We start from the raw sequence: 20,740 nt of genomic DNA on the forward strand, positions 1-20,740 counted from the left end.
TGCCGCCCTCTCATTAGCCATATAGTGTATGGCTTTTTTCATGCGTACATCTGGCTCAACGAAAATATGAGAACAATGTTGATCTCTTCTATAACATTGCATTTTTAATGTACACGATGCTACAGCCGCAAATTTGCTGTTTATGCAGTCCAAAATCTACAGTACTGTATAGAACTACAGTTTACACTCCCAGTGTTACAATAATAGACCACGTTTGGGCTGTACGCTTCTAAGTAATCCCTTTTATGAAAGTTCATTAAACAAACTATGTTCCTTATTGAGACACTTTATGATGAAAACCCAAAGAACCAACTAAAGAGCTCATCCTGGGATCAAGAGGTCGCAGGTTCAATTCTCGGCTCCTCCGTGTTATATGTCGAAGTGTCCTTGGGCAGTACACCGAATCCCTAATGCCCCAATAGGGTAATTGCCTTGCATAGCTGACTCTGCCATCCGTGTGTGAATCGGGAAGTGTGAAGCACATTGTAAAGCACTTCATTGACTTGAAAAGCGCTATATAAATGCAGACCATTTACATTTAACTGCCTATGCCCATATGAGTACTTAAAACAGAGTATACTGCTCCAGTCGGCATGTATTTTCCCTGCATTTTAAAGCGACAGGTAAAGAAGTGACAACTTCTGTGTTATTAGCATTTTACCACCAGTTTTGATTTAGTTAACAGTTTTTAGGAGACAACTAATTTGATGTCAATAGCAAGGAAAATAACCAAATAGTAGTGCTATTTTGAGTACAATTTAGACATCCAAAAAGAGCAACAGGGATTTGAAAAACATTCTGTCAGTGCCACATAGAAGGATTATCCATCCTGTCCAGTGTCCACACATTATTTCCAAGTTGATAAAAAAAACAAAAACCATCAATGCTATAAATTGTTCAACTGTCATGAGACGTTGGTCTGAAATTAGTAATAGCCCTGCAGTCAGTCATGTGACCCACAACAGAAAACTGCTTTCTCCTGACTGACTCACCATTCTATGCATGATAGAAAGTCATGATGTGACTCAGTGACACTTAAGTCACTGCAAGACGATTGTGTGGGCGGTGAGGTTGCCTACCCCTCAAATACACGTCCTGTCCTTGCACTTGTGAGTATGATGATCACATGACCAACAATAAATAAGGTTTAAATATGGAGAAACAGAAAACAGGGTTTGTACACCTTTTTCATGGCCAAATTCAAGCACTTTTTAACTATCGAAGCCAATTTTCCAATTTATCCACTACCGTTAAAAGAAGAAATCCTATGTCAATCATGTATTTTGCAGAGCCACAACTATATCCGCGATTTACAAACGTGTCTGCATCCTCACTTGTGTTTATCAGGGCAACAAATATATCCATGATTTACATATTGGTACAAAATGCTGCAGCGGGGCTTTTAAGTAAGAAAAGAAAGTTTGATCACATTACCCCGATTTTAGCTAACCTGCATTGGCTCCCTGTTAGCTTAAGATGTGATTTTAAGGTTCTGTTGGTAGTATACAAATCATGGATGGACTTGCTCCCTCATATCTTTCAGATTCAATTTCGCCCTATGTTCCGGTCCTGAGCCTTCGCTCTGAAAATGCTGGTCTACTAGTGATCCCAAGAGTCAAAAAGAGATACGCAGGTTCGAGAGCGTTCTCCGTTCGAGCCCCAGTGCTGTGGAATGCTCTTCACCCTGAGATTAGATCTGCAACCTCAGTAGAAATATTTAAATCTAGGCTTAAAACACACTTCTATTCTATAGCACAGGGGTCGGGAACCTTTTTGACTCAAAGAGCCATAAAAGCAAAATATATTAATTTTATTTTGGGAAAGAGACATATATTATGAGACAAATTTACTATAATGCTAAACACGCGCCCCAGACAAAAACATTTATTTTTGATGATTTGATAAAAATTATGAAAAGAGAATAATGCCAGAGCCCGTGTCCCAAAATCAACAAACATACCAATTTAAACTTGTGTCTTTCTTGCAATTACTCAAGATCGGTTAAACTCACTTTGACCCTTTTTTTCATACATATTGGTTTCAAAACCAGATGTAAGCAGTTATTTTGTAAAAACGTCACAACATTCTGCAAAAAGGGAGCCTGATGTGCTTATCTATGGTGCAGACGGCGTAGGGCGAGAAATGGGAGGGAGTGCTTGCACTTTTTGCATAGCTCCACCCATCCCTCCCACTCACCCAATCAAAAAACTTTAAATTCTCTTCCGGTGTTTTGGCGTATTTACAGTGTGTTCTGTGGATTCATCATAAGGTATCTGAACACTGAAGACAGATAATATAGTGAGGTTTTATATAACGGATTCTTTAGCGATGTACAGCCAGAACGAGTTTTTTTTTTTTTTTTTCGTGTGACACCTTGACTGTAAATTGTAGTGAAAAACGTGCCCTATATATTCTGCCAAGCACTATTCCGAAATCAGCTTTGGTGTGGCTTTGTGTGTACCTGAACAGGATTAGTAGCTTACGTTTTGGACGAGATGGAGAAAATTAGCATGCAATCAAATTTGTCTCCGAGCCACAGGTACTCATAGAAAGAGCCATAGGTTCCCGACCCCTGCTATAGCATATGAATAACCTACATTTTATGTTGACAATATCTGTGTATTATTTGTTATTGCAACATCCGTTGCAGCCTGGTCATCCTGGAAGGGGGATTATCTCATGTGCGGTCCCCTTCTCAAGGTTTCTTCATTTTCCTCATGTTGAGGTTTTTAAGTTTTTCCTTGCCCTCATGTAGGTTTTAGATCAGGGGATGGTGTCATATTAGTCTGTGGTTTGCAATAATCTGTGGTATGTGCAGCCCTTTGAGACTCTTTTTGATTAGGGGCGTCACAAATAAACATGACTTGACAGATCCCATTTTTAATCCGTCCAATTATCAAAACATGATTTTTGAATCTCGAGTAAATCGCAAATATATTTGTGGACCTGATATGAATGATATATGTAAAAATACATTTTTAGAAAAATCTCCATATAGGTGTTGAGTAAAAATGATGGTATTTGTGGCAAGTTCTTCTCAATTTACAAATGTACAACACTGCCATTATTTTGTGCGTTACCCAAAATATATGCCCATTATTGAAACGTAATCCTCACAATAATTCACTTTACACAGTGGCCTGGTTAGGTGTAGCATGTAGCAAACGGTTGGCAAAAAAAAAATAAAAAATAAAAAAATATATATATACATATAATGAAGCGACGACTGACCATGTAGTACAGCTTAACTAATTTCACACAATGTGACCAAGTGTCATTTCTATTACATTCGCTACGAACTACTTTGTTCTTTTGCCCACACGCCTCATCCATGTTGCAACAATAAAGGAAGAAATAAACTCTACTTAACTCTAGATCTTATATTACATAAAACACTGTGGTTCCTCAAGTGAAAGAGCAGATTAGATGAGACTGAAGCTGAGATTGATAAAGCTAATTTACCCGAACCTGCAGAAGTTCAAAGCACCATAAACGAACAAGAGCTTGGAATCAGACAAGATCAAGCAAATAGGGATCTAGTTTCAGAGTCTGCTTTACTCAGATATTCGGGGCTAAACAATGGTGCAGTGTTATACTGTTACGGTATGAGGTGAGCTCGGCCGGACAAGAAAATAAATGTTGCCCCGAGAAATTGCTTCTGTAAACTTGTGACAACGATAGCCGGTTCCTTTACAATCCTTGTATGTGGGAAATTGTAGAAACAAATGACACCAATCAACATTTTAGATACTATTTAAAGGTAATTCATCATTAATGTCCTTTGGAGAATGTGTATGCTTTTCATTGAAAATTGTAATGTCTTAATATACATTTAAACCTGAAATAATCACGGCTGACCATAAACATGACACTGTCAAACAGAAGAAACCATTTTCAATTGTTTAAACCAGGGAAGGGCAAAATTTCTGAGCCACGGGCAGCATTGGTATGAAAATATTTCCATAGGGGCCGGGTTGGAGGGAAAATAAATGGTTGATTGATGCATTTAATTTTTGGTTTATAACAATAAAACATCTTAAACACAACACTTGGACATACTTTGTGGAATGGATTCGTATTGATTGACTAAACTTTGATTTTTATTTCCGCACAGGTCATATTAAAAGGTAATCAATGAAGTGATAAATCATTTAGCACATAATTTGTCTTTTTGTATCAATACCTACACACTCGTATTTACAGGGTTAATGTTTTAAGAAACTTGAGAATAGTTGTTGTTTTTTGATCATCAGGAAATGCCGCCATTCCTTCCACTCAGCCTACAACTTTGGCCCAGTGTGGAATCACTTGACTGACACAAAAACAAAAGCTGTTTGTTGACTTAAATATCTCACTGGACAATGTGCCTACTTCAAAGAAACATAAAAAAAAAAAAAAAATCAATGGAATTTTATTTTACATGTAAAACTGTTAAACCCATAACCCTAATTCTCCGTTCCAGGAAAAAGTTGTAAAACTAAAACAAAGACTACTGTATGCACTAAAAATAATACATAGACATGAACACAAGTGAAAGGAACACCCAGGCTGAGATGCCTTATTTTTCAAACAAACCTTTTTTATGAATTTATGAATTTAAATTAGTTTGAGAAATCCTAAATGGCTTAGAAATCAACAGTAAAGTCAGAGCATAGAACTAAACCTACATCTAACCATTGGCATTTTTTGTTTTTTGGAATCTATGCTAGGTATTTGAACGATCATGCTTGCAGAAGTATTTGAAAATCACTAGGTAAATATGCTCAGTCTTTAAAAAAACAGGCCTATCTTAAAGAGCAAACACTAAACTGACCGCTACTGTTTGGAGTGGATGCTGGTATGCATCTCAGTTGCATTAATCCCTCACTGTATCGGGGTTTACTTTTCACGGTGTCGGTACTTCACAGATTTTTATTATGCACTGCTTTCTGCAGCAAACACACAGCAAATGCTATCACTGGGCAAACAAATGACCTGGAGCTTTAACTTTTAGTAAACCACTACATTCGTGACTCGTGTTTTAATCATCACCGAGACCTTGCTCATCCGAAGATCGCCTATTCTATAATCCATCAAGCAGGCCACTCGCTACATGGTTTACTTACACTTGAAAGGACAAGCCGTACAATTATGTTGTAGTGTTGTATAATGAAAATAAGGACCATTCATTCAACTGCAGTTCTGTGTTGTTATTGTACATCTATAGTTGTTATTTTGTTACAGTCGTATAAAGTATATGTCACTGATATCTAATAAATAAATAAATGTTTCTATTTCACGGATTTGACTATCGGGGGACAATTCCAGAACACAACCCTTGTGAAAAGCAAGGGATTACTGTATGGTAGGTATCGGCTGCAGGGTATCTGTTGCCTCCAATCCATGTGACAACAGCTACTACTTCAATGTACTTCAAACAGCAAATACATTTGCACATTAAATCCATCTTTGAAATCTAGTTGTATTTACCAACCAAATGAGTTATTCAGATTCATAGATTCAGATTCAGATATACTTTATTGTCATTCCTGTAAACGTGTATACAGAACGAAATGTCGATACATCTGACCCGCAGTTTTCTTGAATGTACAGATATAAATAAAATGTTGTATTGAGTTGGAGTATTGAAGTACTAATAATATACTAAATAATTTTAGCTATGTATAGTATTATACAGTAGTGCAAAGAGTGCAAGAGGAGCAGCTAACCAGATGTGCAAAATGGGCAGTCAGGTAAACAAGTCACTATACAATAGCAATAACACTGGAGTATGATAGTGCAGAGGAGAACAGATGTGCAAAAGAGGGGCTAGGTATAGAGAACTGCCAGTAGTGCAAAAGGAACCTCTACTACAGAACATTCTTAGTCAAAACACCAAAAGTGTGAGAGCTTTACAATTGTTTATACGGATAGGTAGCTAAATTTTTCCAAGATCCTTAGTAAACACACATCATCTATGAGCACCCAGCATATGTACAAATCAAATATAACTATGAAAAACAAGACAAAGCAGGACGTGATTTTCTGAAAAGCATAACCGGTTCTGCTGATGCTTTATGAGATTCAGAAGAACAAGTACTATGTGAACCCAGTAAACAAACAGTCTATTGAATGTGTCAAAAACACTAGGCACTGTGTGTTATAAACAATTTGAAAAGCATCAATCTTTTTATTTGAAACAAGACTTAATACTAACCTACTACCACAAAATCTGGAACCTTCTTTTTATTATTGGGGCAGTCCCAAAAATGAAAGGAAGGCCCAAATACATGCTCTGGGTGTGAGGTCAGTAATTTAATGGGTGCAAGATTGTGTAAAAGAGGTGGATATGAATGGTGACCAATAGTTAAGAATGACTAATATTGACGCATATGATGCAGATGGGGTAAACCAGTGTATGATGTCGGTCCTCTCTTCTGATGAAGTGTTGCATGGCAGAGCAAATCACCCCTTGTTGTGATGTGGGCTTGATGTTTGGTGTGAGGTTGGAAAGAGGGAAGAGGAATGAATATTTGGTGAATGTGAGTGTGTTCTTGACTCCCACTATGGGGATATGACTATGCTATAAAGATAGATTTAATAATAAAAAATATGGAACAATACAACATAGACGAGAATATAAAAATATTTTAAAAATTGTCCATTTGAGTGGCAATGCAAAAAGTAACAACGAAACAAATACATTTAAAAAAAAGCACTGTACAAAGTGTTTTGTACAAAGTATTTTTCACAGTGCTGCATAAACCTGTAAAGTATGTTTGTGTTGGTTATGCATAACGTTTTATTTTAAAAAAAATTTTGTATATATTATCTATTACATTTGTATTGTATTTAAACAATGTGACTCTGTTAATAAACGGTTTTATTGTTTATAGATAAATAAAAACATAAACCACGGTTATTTAAATGGTATGTTACAGAGTTTGAAGTAGTAAGTATTACTCAAAATTTACATTGTTATCAGCTAGCCTTGTTTAGTCTTTTGTTTTGTTTTTCATAGACAACATACATTGGTGATACACTTATCACTTACAATCAACTAAAATACGGGTAAAATCTGAAAACATTGCCAGATTTTTTTTTTTTTCTATAAAACCAGGATAGCTTGTCGAACACACATACACACACATTCACCTAGATGCAAAGTTGCATTCTAATCGGGTGTTCTTAAAACCAAGTCCATATATAGGCCACATGTCAAGCATTAGCTGTGCATTTGTGCTGGGGAGAGCTACTGAAGCCAGGGCTGTGATGTAGCACATACACTATGCTACAGCTAAGCCCAATGGTCAAAGACGGAAAGAAGGTCAATCCAATTAGATAGCCCAAGAGCCACAAACATAGGGCCTCTGTTCATTCCTATGACATCTAAGAATACCCTGGCCATTCTTCAAGCATCAATATGCAGTGTTTGCCATACCATAGGAAAATTCGAGCAGGCCGCCAGTGTATAATTGGTCCCGCCAGGGTCTCATAATTTACTATTATAAACAAATATAATGACATTTTTAAACATATATAAAACTCTGAAGTTAATCGAAATAAAATGTGATTACAGATAGCATAAAAAGGCAGATGTCCCATTTTAAGTTAGGTCTGATAATTAAGAGGCCATACTGAAAATAATTCAATGACAGTCAGCGTTGTAAAGAAATGGACCAGCCCCCAATACTATCAGCTCCCCTAGATTGTCCACCCACCAGGGTCTCGGAAAATTATATGAGAAACACCAAATACGCCAACATGTTTGCTTACATAGGGAACCAAACTCTTGACTATTCATAAGATATAACATCAGTACTTTAAAATTACACAACATAGTACGCAAAAAGTAAAACACATAATTTAAATAATGTTATATAAAGGCTTCTGTTTAGTGTTTTAGCATTGAGCAATGTATTTGCATGTTAGCATTCTTGTATCTTAAACTTATTTCATAAAATTTATTTGGCCTCGTTTTCTGCCGGGCAGGCAGGAAGCAGCAGCAGGCCAGGTAGGGGCAAGTTGCCATAAGGTGTGCCTGTCAGTCAACAAACAGGCATACACTCATTGAGTTGATGTGAGCACTGGGTGAGAGAGAAAAAGGCTGTGTGATCCAAATATATAAATGGGCAATTGGGAATTACAAAGCACAAATACACTATGGGGTATGCGATCATTTTTAAATAAGAAATCTACAAGGTACTTATATCAACTCTGCAAAAGTATTACACTTTTTAATATTACAATTTTATGAGACTCTGGTAGGACCAATAAAATCCTGGCGGCCCGCCGGAATCTTCCTCTATCTTTTTCATGTGTTCTGCTGGATCTCTGTGAGTGCCAGTGCAACCTCTTGATAAAAGGCCATTGACTGTCTTACAATTAGACAGGCTGACTTTGTAACAATAAGCCACATCACAGAAGAGTCTTGACTTTACCATGCATGAGTCGAGGAACTTGACAGGGCACACGAGCCGTGACACTGTCATTGTGTGGTAAGAGGATTCCAAGTTGCTTAGTGATTAAAGTATGAGGTCAGTGTTCCAGAGTATATGCAATAACCTTAAAAAGCAAGTTGCTGCAAAATTCTCAATGAGAGGCGCACAGGCACTCCTACAAAATGAAAGGATATTTAGAGTAAAGCCAGTTATTGATAGTGGAGGGTAGAAAGGAAGTGAGAGAATGAGAGATTGCGAGCAAAAGAATGAGAGAACCATATGTTCAGCACTATGAGGTGCACAGTATAACATAGCGCACCCATCAAAATTGTCCTTTGTCATACTATGGGGCAAATTAAATTGAGACTACAGTAAGAGCTTTTGTGTATATGAGTACATATCAGTGCATTAGTGCCATGCATTAAAATGTGCCACTCACCAAAATAGAAAAACATTGAATGCAATGGGAATCGAACAAGAGCAGTGTAGGCGAGAGTGCCTTTACATTACCATTAGACACCATCAGTGGTACAGATGACCTGAAATGGATTAGGTTCCTTCGGTTAGGTTGAACAGTTTCTCCACTTTTCACCTGTGCGTCAATACTCTAGATTTGATATGTATGCGTATGTAAAAGAGCTTGTATCGCATTTTGTTGAAAGACGTTTTTTTCCATTCTCTAACATTTGTTTTGGTGAAGAAGTGGAGGGACTGTTTAACCTATGGGAATGCTCTATGGCATTTCCATTGTCTATGCAAATCAGTGTTCCTGGCACCGTGAATAAAAATAGTCTAATGCCTTGTCACATGTCATTTGTACCACAAGTGGTCTAGTTTCTGCACTCTCACTGCTCCTAATCAGATTCGATCCTCTTGCATGGAATGTTTTGCAAGTTAGTGCAGCGATGTTTAACAATTTGGTCAATCATTGCTCAAATACAGTATGACCGTAAATCTTATATAGTAACACAACTATGATTACAGTGTGTATTCCAATATAATTCCCCGTATTCTGTGGTATGTAAGGCGCACTGGATTGGTTATAAGGCAGGATTTCAAATTTCTGGCCCAATAGGGGTTTTTAGTTCACCTTAAAGTGCAGAAAATACGCTATATTTTATATTTTGGGTCGGAATTATTGGAAGTGTTCTCATGCAAAGTATGAGTACTAGCTATGAATGACGAGTTGAGAAATGTAACCTTTATGTTGTGATAGGGTCTCCGGTGACCCATCTCAAGGTTAAAAAATGTAATAATTGATGTGTCTAAGGGGGCATAAAATCGAATTAAAATCGGAATATACGTTATGGATACACATAATGTTTGTTAGTATATTGTATTTACTATAGAGAGTGATACCTCTTCCTTTTTTTCCTTTTCCTTCTTTGGGTAAAAATAAGAACCCATGGTACAATGGATACAAATCACTGGAATAATATTTCATAAATACTTTCCAGTCAGATTGATGGAGTACAACTAAGTGCTAATGTGCAAAAAATTCAAATTATGGGTGGATTTAGTAACCACGCCATAGAACCAAGCCAACTTTTGTCCATCCTGATTTTGTGACGCATTGCTACAGGTGCAGATGGTCAGGGTACAGACTTGATTGAGATTCATGCAAGAGTGCGTGTGCATGCACCTGCAATCTTTAGTGTGCCAGAGCATAAATACAGTACTGTAAGTGCACACAAACAGCCACATTGTCAAGTTACTTGGCTGCAGCAGTGGAAAGAGGCGTGAGTTAGAAGAGCGAGCTATGCTTCAATCCTTCAAAATAATAACACAACTGTGTCCTGATACAAGTTTGGCTTTTTTGTAGTAATTGAGTTTTTCAACACACGGTTTCTACACAAGTACAAATTAAGTGAGACATCAAATAAATGTGTGTTTTATACAGTCATCCAGCTATGCTTTTGTCAACAGACACCTAGCACATTATACTGAGGAAGGATGGAGATGGAGTCCTTTTGCTGAGCACATTACCAAAGAATTTGCGTGGTTTAGACACTGTACAATAGCGCCAGGTTGAAAAAACATGTTTTTACGTAATGCTACATACCGGTATATGGTATCCTCCTATGTAATGCAATGGACACTGTTGTATTCTGAGTCAAATGTTATATCCCGCAAGAAGTTGATCTACCTCTCGGGTTCAAACCCACGTAGATTCCAATGCTATCAGTTTTAATACAGTGAAATAGATCTGAGGTCGCCGCAACTACATGTCAAATGCTGGTTATAAATAAAACAGCTGCAAAATATTGTTTGTGCAATATAGTTCAAATAAAGCATTTTTGGGGAAAAATTGGTACAGATGCTCCCCTACTTATGACCATTCGACTTACGAAAAACGGTAAGAACATTTTTTTCGGACGTCGTAAAATATACGGATATTTCTGGAAGTTAGATTTAGTATTGTGTGCATCTTTTTCTGAGTACAGGACAGTACTGTAGTACTTCTTTCCCCCGCTACCGGCGTGTGGCGTAGTTAACACCGAAAGATGATAAAATAATTTTGCATAGCGGATATGACGTCACAAAAGCTGATTCAACATCTATTTTAAAAATCGCCAAAAATAGAATAATGATATCAACATGACCTTTTTTTGCCCAAACCCTACAAAGCAGGGATAAGCTCTTGTACAAATCCATGGTGTGGGAATCTTTGAATTTCTGATGTGAGCGAATTTTAAATGGATTTACAAATATCCACATTTCAATTATTAAAATATCAAAAAACCCCAAAAAAACAAACGGTTTAAGTTTGAAAAATATGTCAAAGCAGTTTTAGAAAGTCAACCTGAATTTTGTTCTGAATCCAACTATTCCCCGCATGCAAACATAACCACCAATAAATGTCATTCCACTCCATGCAGAAGCACTAGGCAGATATGCAATCCAACTGTGCAAACAATTTAAGTCAACTCTTCTGCACTACAATCTCCTCAATCGTGTTGCTGTGTACGCAGCATAATTGTACATTAACTCGAGAGAAACACAGGTGAATGGCGTATTGTGAAGTGTTTGCCCAATTGAGGACAATGAAACGGTCCAGCTACCTGTTCAAAAAAGTACCTTTGAACTTGCCATCCAGGCTGCCACTTTTAATTTGCCGTGGTCTAGATTTACATACAGCAGTGTTGACAGAAAAAAATTATAAACTAGCAACTGGCATGTGAATGTCTAGCAACCAGTTCAGGGTCTACCCTGCTTGCTGCCAGGTCAGCTCTGCTTATCAAGTCCTAGCTCGAAGTTATTCATCTAAGTCAGTTTAAATCTGCAAATGGCAATTAAAATAAAAATATTTTTGCCCGACAGTGGGACACGTTTCCATCTCTGGTTATCAGATTGTAAACCCTAATGCAGTATTGTTTTTTTCGGATCCTTGCCTCATTATTGAGTTGGGTTAAGTGTAGCCTACATAGTTGATGTCAATATCAAATTAAATTCAGAAACACTCGTGACAATCCACAAAAGAAAATTCTTTGTGCATGCTACTAGATGTAGTGTTACAGAGCAATAGTCCGACATTAAATACTATGGTGTGTGTTTAAGTGACAAGAAGAAAAAGGGGTATGAGCGGTAAGTTTTTTTAAGAAATTTAAAAAGTTTAGTTTTAGTTTACAACCCTTAGCTAGGCCTGTAGCACGGCTAACCTGAAACAGCCGTCATCTGTCCTGTAATCATAAAAGCAATAATCTACTAAACACTGACATCAACTGGTTGCCCACAGACAGCTTCTGTGTGCACTGCAAAATCCCCACACAGCTGGACTCTAGTACAATAAACCTCAGTATGGGGTTCACACAATTCAATGCCAAGTGAACAAGAAGGCAGGTGGGGATAAGGGCAATTGTATAGCCCTGTTTAAAATACACTTGAAGCCTGATTCATAGAAAAGCCAATTGAATACAAAATAAGATGTCCAGTCGCGGTTTATTTTCATAGTTTGGCCAGGGATGCGACCTATACTCCGTGAGACATGTATGTGTAGTTATTTGCACATTATTAGATCATTGAGTTTCATTTTTTTATTTACGGTTTATCATTTCACATGTTATTTGCACACTAAACCACTAGAGGGCGCTCTACGTTGCTTTCAACCTTGATCGCAACGTAGAAGTGAAAGTACGAAGCACCTCATAGTCTCCTTCCCAAGTTGGAGGAGTTGTTTACTGTTAAATGACACAGAGGATAAAGATTTCATTGGATTTAGTGATTTGGGGTGAAGCTAATAGTTTGGTAAGCATGCTTTTTATGCTTGCGTAGTCTGAATAACTCTTAATATGTTACGTCGTTACAGTCGTTACCAGGCGTGTAAATCAAGTGTTTGTATACAGTCCATTTTATTTTTATTTTAAATTCCCTTTCAAGGTGACAGGTTTTTGGTGTTGGATTTTATCAAATAAATTTCCCCCAAGAATGCAACGTATCCTCAAGGTGCGGCTTATATACGTTTTTTTCCTACTTAACTATGCATATTTTGGCTGGTGTGACTTGTACTGCGGAGTAAATTATAGTCTGAAAATACAGTACTAGTTGAGGCCAAACTGAAAATAATTCAATAACCGTCAGCATAATAAAGAAATGTTTCTTTTTTTCTCCACTTACCTCTAATACTGGACCTGCCCCCAAGATTATCTGCTCCACTCCACTGGCAAAACCTTTCTGGCTGAGAGCAGTCAGATGATGGATGAGAAAGTTTGTACTTTGTGTCTTGCCAGAGCCACTTTCCCCAGATATAACAATGCACTGATTCCGTTGCCTTTGCAGCATTGCATGGTAAGCAACATCAGCAACGGCATAGATGTGAGGCTCCAAATCTCCCAATGAGTGATTGTCATACATCTTCACATATTTGGGATTGTATATGGGCAGGAACTTGAAGGGGTTAATGACAATCAGAATACTCCCGACATAAGTGTAAATTCTTTCCTGGAGAAAGCGTGAGCGCAGGTTGTCCAGCAGCGAGCGCTCGTTGAGCTCCGGCAGACGACATAAGTCGGCATGGTCACCTTGAGATTCTGGCTGTGGCAGTAGTCCACGTTCCACCATGCGCCTGCGCTCCTCTGTGACCTGCAGCCACATCTGGAGACTTCCTCCATAGTGAATTGAACCATCCAAATTCTTTAACCGCAGAAGGAAGCGGTAATCTTCGCCTCCAGATGAAGGTCGATGTTCGAGTGCCACCCGTGGCCAAAGCATCATTCTTTGCACAGGGCAATCGCTGGGGTTGAGGATCCATTCTTCTCCACCAAACTCTTTCACCTCTGCCAAAACGTAACAGTTGGTACGGTCCAGGTGAAGTTTGTTAATGACACGCTCAATGGTCTCCGCAGCTGATGTAGTCTTTAGTGCACTGATTGGGCAGTAGATGGTGCCTTCGGCCAGGGTGCCTGGGTAGACGCGGACGGTGAACTCAGAGTTTTCAGAGCGCTGCCGTCGTCCCAGACTGCCCATGCTGCCGACGCCATCGCAAGCACTCATGGCGGAGGAGGAGTTCCCATTAGCAGCTGTCAGGCGCGTCCTTCACTGGGCGGTAGAGGCCACAGACTTCAAGTCATTATCACTGCAAGGAGAAGACCAACAAGAGAGAACATTACATACTTAATTTATAATTTGCCACTGGACAATTTCACAAACGCATTGAATTTGCCAATTCCTATGCAGACGCTCCCCTACTTACGACCATAAGAGTCACAAAAAACGGAGGATAAGAACTTTTTTTTCGGATCGCCGAGAAATACTTGGACATTGCTGCAAGTTAGATTTTGTATTGTGCACCTTTTCTGACTACAGGGCAGTACTGTAGTGCTTCTTTCTGCCATTACCGGCATGTGGCGCTATGAGAGTTCAGCCAACATCGACCCCGAAGGGGAAATCCGGCTTCCTCTTCCTAGTTTGTGTGTAAACATACAATACTTTATCTCTACTGCGCTAAGAACTCTGACGTTTTTATTGTTTAACATCTCGTGCATCAATTCAATATGGTTGGTGTAAAGTGTAAAGAAGAGGTGAATCGATAAAAACGGTTGGATCGCTTTCTATTTGACCACTTTCTACCATGGAGAAGGAAAGCGCCCAACTCTTGAAGCTAATCTTCCAAAAGTAAGTTAAACTTAGCTTTATTAATCTTTATAGAGCATATTTTATGAAATGTTTATTTTGTCTGCGATTGGCTGGCAACCAGTTCAGGGTGTCCCCTGCCCACTGCCCGATGATTGCTGGGATGGGCTCCAGCACCCCCGCGACCCTACTGAGGATAAGCGCTGCAGCTAATGAGATGAGATGTTTATTTTGTAGTACAAAACAATACAAGATACTTATACAAGCCTTAAACATACATATATAAACCTTAAACATACATTCCATGCAAAATATAGCAGCGAATCAACTTACAAATCAACTCAACTTACAAACCGGAACAGATCTCGTTCGTAAGTAGGGCAGTGTCTGTATTCAACAAAGGCAGTCACCAATCAACAAATTATCCGCCGATATCAATACTTCAACCATCAAAAATTCTGAAGAGGTTATTTGTTACACGTTTGAAAGTTTCATTAACAAGTATAATTCACTAAATGACAGTCAGTATGGCTTTAGAAAAACTGATTTTCCCGAAGATAGAACCCACAAAATTAACAAGCTATATTCCGACAGCATCTTTATAGATTAAAGGAAAGCTTTCACCACAATAAATCACAGTCTAATACTTCAAAAACTACAGCAATACAGAAAAAGAGGAATTGCTCAGAGTAAAATTCATTAAATATATCAAAAACAAGGGTTATGATATTTGTGAAATCAAAAATACATTGAAATACAAATAATAGTTTCTCTGAGAGATTATGCATCCATCCGAAATCCCGCAGAGCTTATCCTCACTAGGTTCGCGGGGGCGCTAGAGTTCATCCTAGCTTTTTGGGGCAGTGGGCAGGGGACACAGAGACACACAACCATTCATACGCGCACAGATACTAAGGGACAATTTGGACCTGCCGATCAACCTGTCATGCATGTTTTTGGAATGAACCTGTGTGCCCGAAGGAAACGCACGCAGGCACCAGCAGAACATGCAAACTCTGCACGGGGGAGCCAGTAGATGGAACTGAACCCTGGACCAAAGGGCTGACACACGAACCACTCAGCAGCCGTGCTGCTCGGAGTGATTGTTAGCCATTACATTAGCTGGAGACCTAAATTAAAAAGGATAAAATTAAATATTGGAAAAAAATATTGCTCTTATGAGAAGATATATAATTGGCAAAGAAACTTATATAATGTACAGTTCATTTATTTTGCCTTATTTAAGTTAGATAGAGATTTGGGGAAATACATACAAGAGCAATATAGACTCGCTAATTTGATTACAGAAGAAAGCTATAAAGATTGGGCATGAAGAACATGAAGATACAAAATCAAGCATGTTCAAGTTTGAAGATAAAGTAAACTTAAATCCCAATTATTAGCATAGAAAACCAGGTAAACAAACTCCCAACAAATATTCAACATTTGTTTCTCTAAAACCGTAAAAACATTTATTTGTACAATTTCAAACAATGTTTGACAATGATTATATCAAAAACAATAAAGACAATTCAAATTCTATCTACACAGCAGAGACTCCTTATATGAGGGCAATCCAATTTAGAGGTCCAATATTCTTGCCCAACATTGAAAAGCTATTGTGTCACCCAAAAAGGTATTCATTTATGGAGCTTTTAAGACAATGACTTTGAAAATCCCCCTAATTTACACCAATTGAAAAAAAATAAGATACATATTTTAGATAAATATACTATAGAATATTAACATATTCCGTTTTTTGGGTATTTTATGTTATAAGAGTCACTAGTGATACTATTATAAGTTTGAAATGTCAATTCTTTGTCTTCTAATTTTCCTTTGTGGGGTGTGGTGCGGTTTTCTTGTTTTCATTTTTAATGTCTTGCCTGCGAAGGAAAAGTTGAATAAGAGTATGCACTTAGAAGCTCCAGCTTTAGCCCACTCCCTTTGAGCACATGTTTATTACGTATTGTATAATTGCACTGTTCAGCTGTTTTGTGTGCAAATAGTTTGTTTCCTTTTGTTATTTAATTAATGTTGTTTTTCCTTGTGGTGTACTTAAATACAAAGCCACAAAAAGCAAGAAAAACATCAAATTTCACAATATTTTGACATCATTTTCAAGATGTGTCGACAAGCCAGCATTTACAAAGATTAAAACAGTGACGGCAAGAAAGAAACAGTGAAGCCGATTCAATCTGAAATTTGACAGATTATGACAACAGCTTTGCACATGCTGTTATGTAATGTAGCCCAAACGTTTTGCAGCTAAGGGATTATCATTTACACACATCCCTACTCCCAAGCGCACACGTAAGCTCCCCAGCAAACACCAAGAGCAGCTGCCATCATCCTCTCTAATGGTCATACAATCACGCCATTCACAAGTTTCTCTGTCATTTGTAGCAGAGGGGACTTTTGTTTGCCTACAGACAATCTGGTGATCAACTGCTTTATAATGGGATAAGGCTCACCAGTCACTGGTGCTTCGAATGAGGACAGTGCAGAAAATGAGTGATTATTCCATTAACTGCATTTATCTTAATCTTAAACTTTAAAACGTGGTGCCTTAAAAAAAACATATACTAAAATTAATGCAGCCAAATAAAATTAATATAACTCAGTTCTTCTAACACACATGCGTCAAACTACCGGCCCGCAAGACCATTTTACATTATTGTTATTAATGGCCCGTCAATATGAACAACGCCGTCTCATCCCTGGACATCATATTCTGACGTTTAAGTCAGGGTATTTATTCTTTTATATATGACGTATAGTATACTATATACCAGGGGTCGGGAACCTATGGCTCGCGAGCCATATATGGCTCTTTCAATGAGTACCTATGGCTCGGAGACAAAATTAATTGCATGCAAATTTTCTCCATCACGTTCAAAACTTGAGCCATTGATCCTGATCAGATACACGCAAAGCCAAACCGAAGCTGAATTGCAAAGCAGTACTTTTCAGAATATATAGGGCACGTTTTCACTACGATTTATAGTCAAGGTGCCACACGAAAAACACACTGTATGCTAAAGAATCCTTTATATAACAGCTCACTATATAATCTGTGTTCAGTGTTCAGATACTTTTTGATGAATCCACGGAACAAATTGTAAATATGCCAAAACACCGGAAGAGAACTTAAAGTTATTTGATTGGTGAGTGGGAGAGATGGGTGGAGCTATGCAAAAAGTGCAAGCACTCCCTCCCATCTCTCGCCCTACTCCGTCTGCACCAAAGTAAGCACATCAGGCTCCCTGTTCTCAGAATGTTGTGACGTTTTTACAAAATAATTTGTGTAGCATTTTCATATTTCTACTTTTGACAGGAGATATATTAAGGAGAGCAAAATATTTTGGGATATTTAAGTTTTTTTTAATATATACATTGACATAGGAGCAAAGAAATTTGAATGTTATTTTAATGTTAAGTTGTTTAAGTTAAGTTTCTAAGTTGTATAATTTAACAAGATATTTTATTTACAGCAAAATAATAAATACTGTATAAGTGATTTAAGGTTTAAATTTAATATTCTTGTCTGTTTTCATTCATATTTATGTTCCAAAAACATTCAGTTTAAGTGTGTTCAATAAATGTTTATCTTGGTTGGCCCGCGACCTTAAGTGTGTTTTGAATTTTGGCCCCTTGTGCAATTGAGTTTGACATCCCTGTTCTAACACATTTTTACACACACATCATTTAAAAATCTCAGCACGGGGGAAAAATGAAAACAGGAAATGCATCAGGGTCAGACTAAGTACAGTTAATGTGGCCAATAAAAGGATGCACCCATCTTGGTTCCTTTCCTGCTGTCCTGTACATGACCTCCTGCATGTCACTTCTCTAACGTTAAAATTGTCCGAGTCCTACACAACCCACCTGAACATCATCCTCCCTGACCTCCCGGACATGAGGCATTCAATCCATCCACGACTGCAAGGCTGAATGCATTCAAATATGACCCGAAGGGCATGTGTTGTCAACGTGTTTGCCTATGTGAGCATGCATGTACATGCCTGAAACAGATGGTCAGCCTACTTCTCAAAAGATGGGGGGATTTAGGTGTGCGATTGCGCTGTCGGCCACTGTTTTAACCACCACGAGAGACCGATGATCTATTGGAATTTTTTAGGACACCGACAAAACCTTGAGGGTCTGCAAATAACTACTATTGCAAGCAGGCTTGGGAAGTAACGGAATACATGTAACGGCATTACGCAATAAGGATATCAAATAATTAATTGTATTTTGTTACAGTTACAGACCAAAAGACAATCAAATTACAGATATATTTAGGTTTAAAAGAAGGATAACTTTCCAGGTTTATAATTGTATTTAAAAGTATATACTTTACTGTTTACATGTTTGTGTGTTGCTTGCTAGTGATATGTATATGGACATTTGGTCATTTTGATAGTCTTTTTTTGTATTTCGCAGTTAATGTTTAAAAGCCACTATACAATCAGTGTATTGCTGTGATCTTAAGGTTAATTAACACAGAGCATACCTTGTCTGCCATGTGAAAGATAATGTTTTGTTTTGCTTAATAAATTATACGACTTGGTTAAATTCTGAGCACTTTTTGTGGGACTACAAGCAATTAGCATACCTTAGTTTACTCTAATTCTTTTTCAAGGCTACAATGTTCATTTAGCTTAAATAACATGTACAGATTTTATATAATATGTTTATGTGGTCTTTATTGGAATATTTGGTATTGGAGTAATGCATGAGTAATTGAAAAATAACAAGGTTACATGACTGCAATATTATGGTAAATAGATTATGTTACAGGGCAGCACGGCGGCGCAGTGGTTAGCGCATGTGCGGCACAGTTCTTGTCTTGGGAACCTCCTGCGTGGGTTCAAATCCAGCTCCAGACTTCCTGTGCGGAGTTTGTATGTCCTCCCCGTGCTTGCGTGGGTTTCCTCCGGGCACTCCGGTTTCCTCCCACATTACAAAAACATGCATTTCAGGTGAATTGGCCGGTCCAAATTGTCCCTAGGTGTGAATGAGCGAGTGAGTTGTCTGTCCCCGTGTGCCCTGCGATTGGCTGGCAACCAGTTCAGGGTGTCCCCTGCCCACTGCCCGATGATTGCTGGGATGGGCTCCAGCACCCCCGCGACCCTACTGAGGATAAGCGGTTGCAGCTAATGAGATAATAATGAGATGAGATTATGTTACAAAGTACATTTTTTTAACAGGTAACCAGTAACTGTAAAAAAATACAATTTTTAAGTAACCCTCCCAATCCTAAACGCAAGTAAGGTAGATAACACTCATAAAAGTTACGGTAACAATCATCAGTCAAATGAATCATTACCTGTTATCTAATCATAAACACATCTTGTAGGAATTAGGTATATGGTCAACATCAAATAAGTTATCTGCTCCCATGTGTTAATCGTCAATGTATCAATCTAGTGTACAGTAATAGTATTCTATACAATACTTGCTATGGACAAATATGGGTGGGCGGAGGGTTGTATGGGAACATGGAAATGTAAAAAAGAAACATTAAATCATAATTCAGGCAAGAATGAATCTTGTAATATTGCTTGTTGTTGTTGTTGTGTCTCAAAGAACGGAGAATTCAATATGTGTGACGGACATATTGAGAGTGCATTAGTCATGTGGAGGCAAGTGGGTTGCCTCAAGCAATATTATTCTCAAGTGGATGGATGTTAGATAGCTTATTATGAGCTTGCTGCCATCCAGAAGTATGCGATAAGGCAAAAACAACAATATAATTGTCAGTCACACACATTTTTTCATCAAAATGTCCTGTTTTGAAAATGTTATTGGGGATGAATTTACAATTTGTGAAGAGTCATTGCCCAAAATATGTTTTGCATGTTCAAACAGTTCTTTGATGAGATTAAATGTTTTAACAATGATTATTCGATTTCAGTTTACTCAATAGTTAATTGTATATGCCAAAATGTTTTTCAAAATTCTTTTATTTTATTTATAGTCATATCTCATTATTTTATCAAATTTCTAAAGACGATGTTTTAATAGAAATAAAAATTTTAAAAAAGAATTAGATTCAAACCACAAGTCACCTAACAGTCCCTCGACAGTTAATTCAAATAATTCAATAAAGGGTCGCTATAGAAAAAATAATAATCCATACAAAACAAATGTATATAAAATGAAGGTAACTTACACTATTCTAGTATTAAGTTAGCAAAACCTCTTGCCAACCCACCAAGCAAAAAACACGATGTTGTTCACTGTTG

General features: G+C 37.8%; 1 protein-coding gene across 1 annotated transcript in view; it reads right to left on the reverse strand.

The window, feature by feature from the left end:
* myo9aa (myosin IXAa) overlaps positions 1-20,740 on the reverse strand; it is a 123,487-nt gene that overhangs the window by 76,811 nt on the left and 25,936 nt on the right. Inside the window, exon 2 of the mRNA XM_088333611.1 lies at positions 13,035-13,992. Within this exon, the coding sequence (XP_088189737.1) occupies positions 13,035-13,910 (876 nt within the window). The 5' untranslated portion in view covers positions 13,911-13,992. The remainder of the gene's footprint in view (positions 1-13,034; positions 13,993-20,740) is intronic.

This window comes from Urocampus carinirostris, chromosome 4 (genome assembly GCF_059441175.1).
Source record: "Urocampus carinirostris isolate Australia breed hairy pipefish chromosome 4, RoL_Ucar_1.0, whole genome shotgun sequence".
Lineage (NCBI taxonomy): Eukaryota > Metazoa > Chordata > Actinopteri > Syngnathiformes > Syngnathidae > Urocampus > Urocampus carinirostris.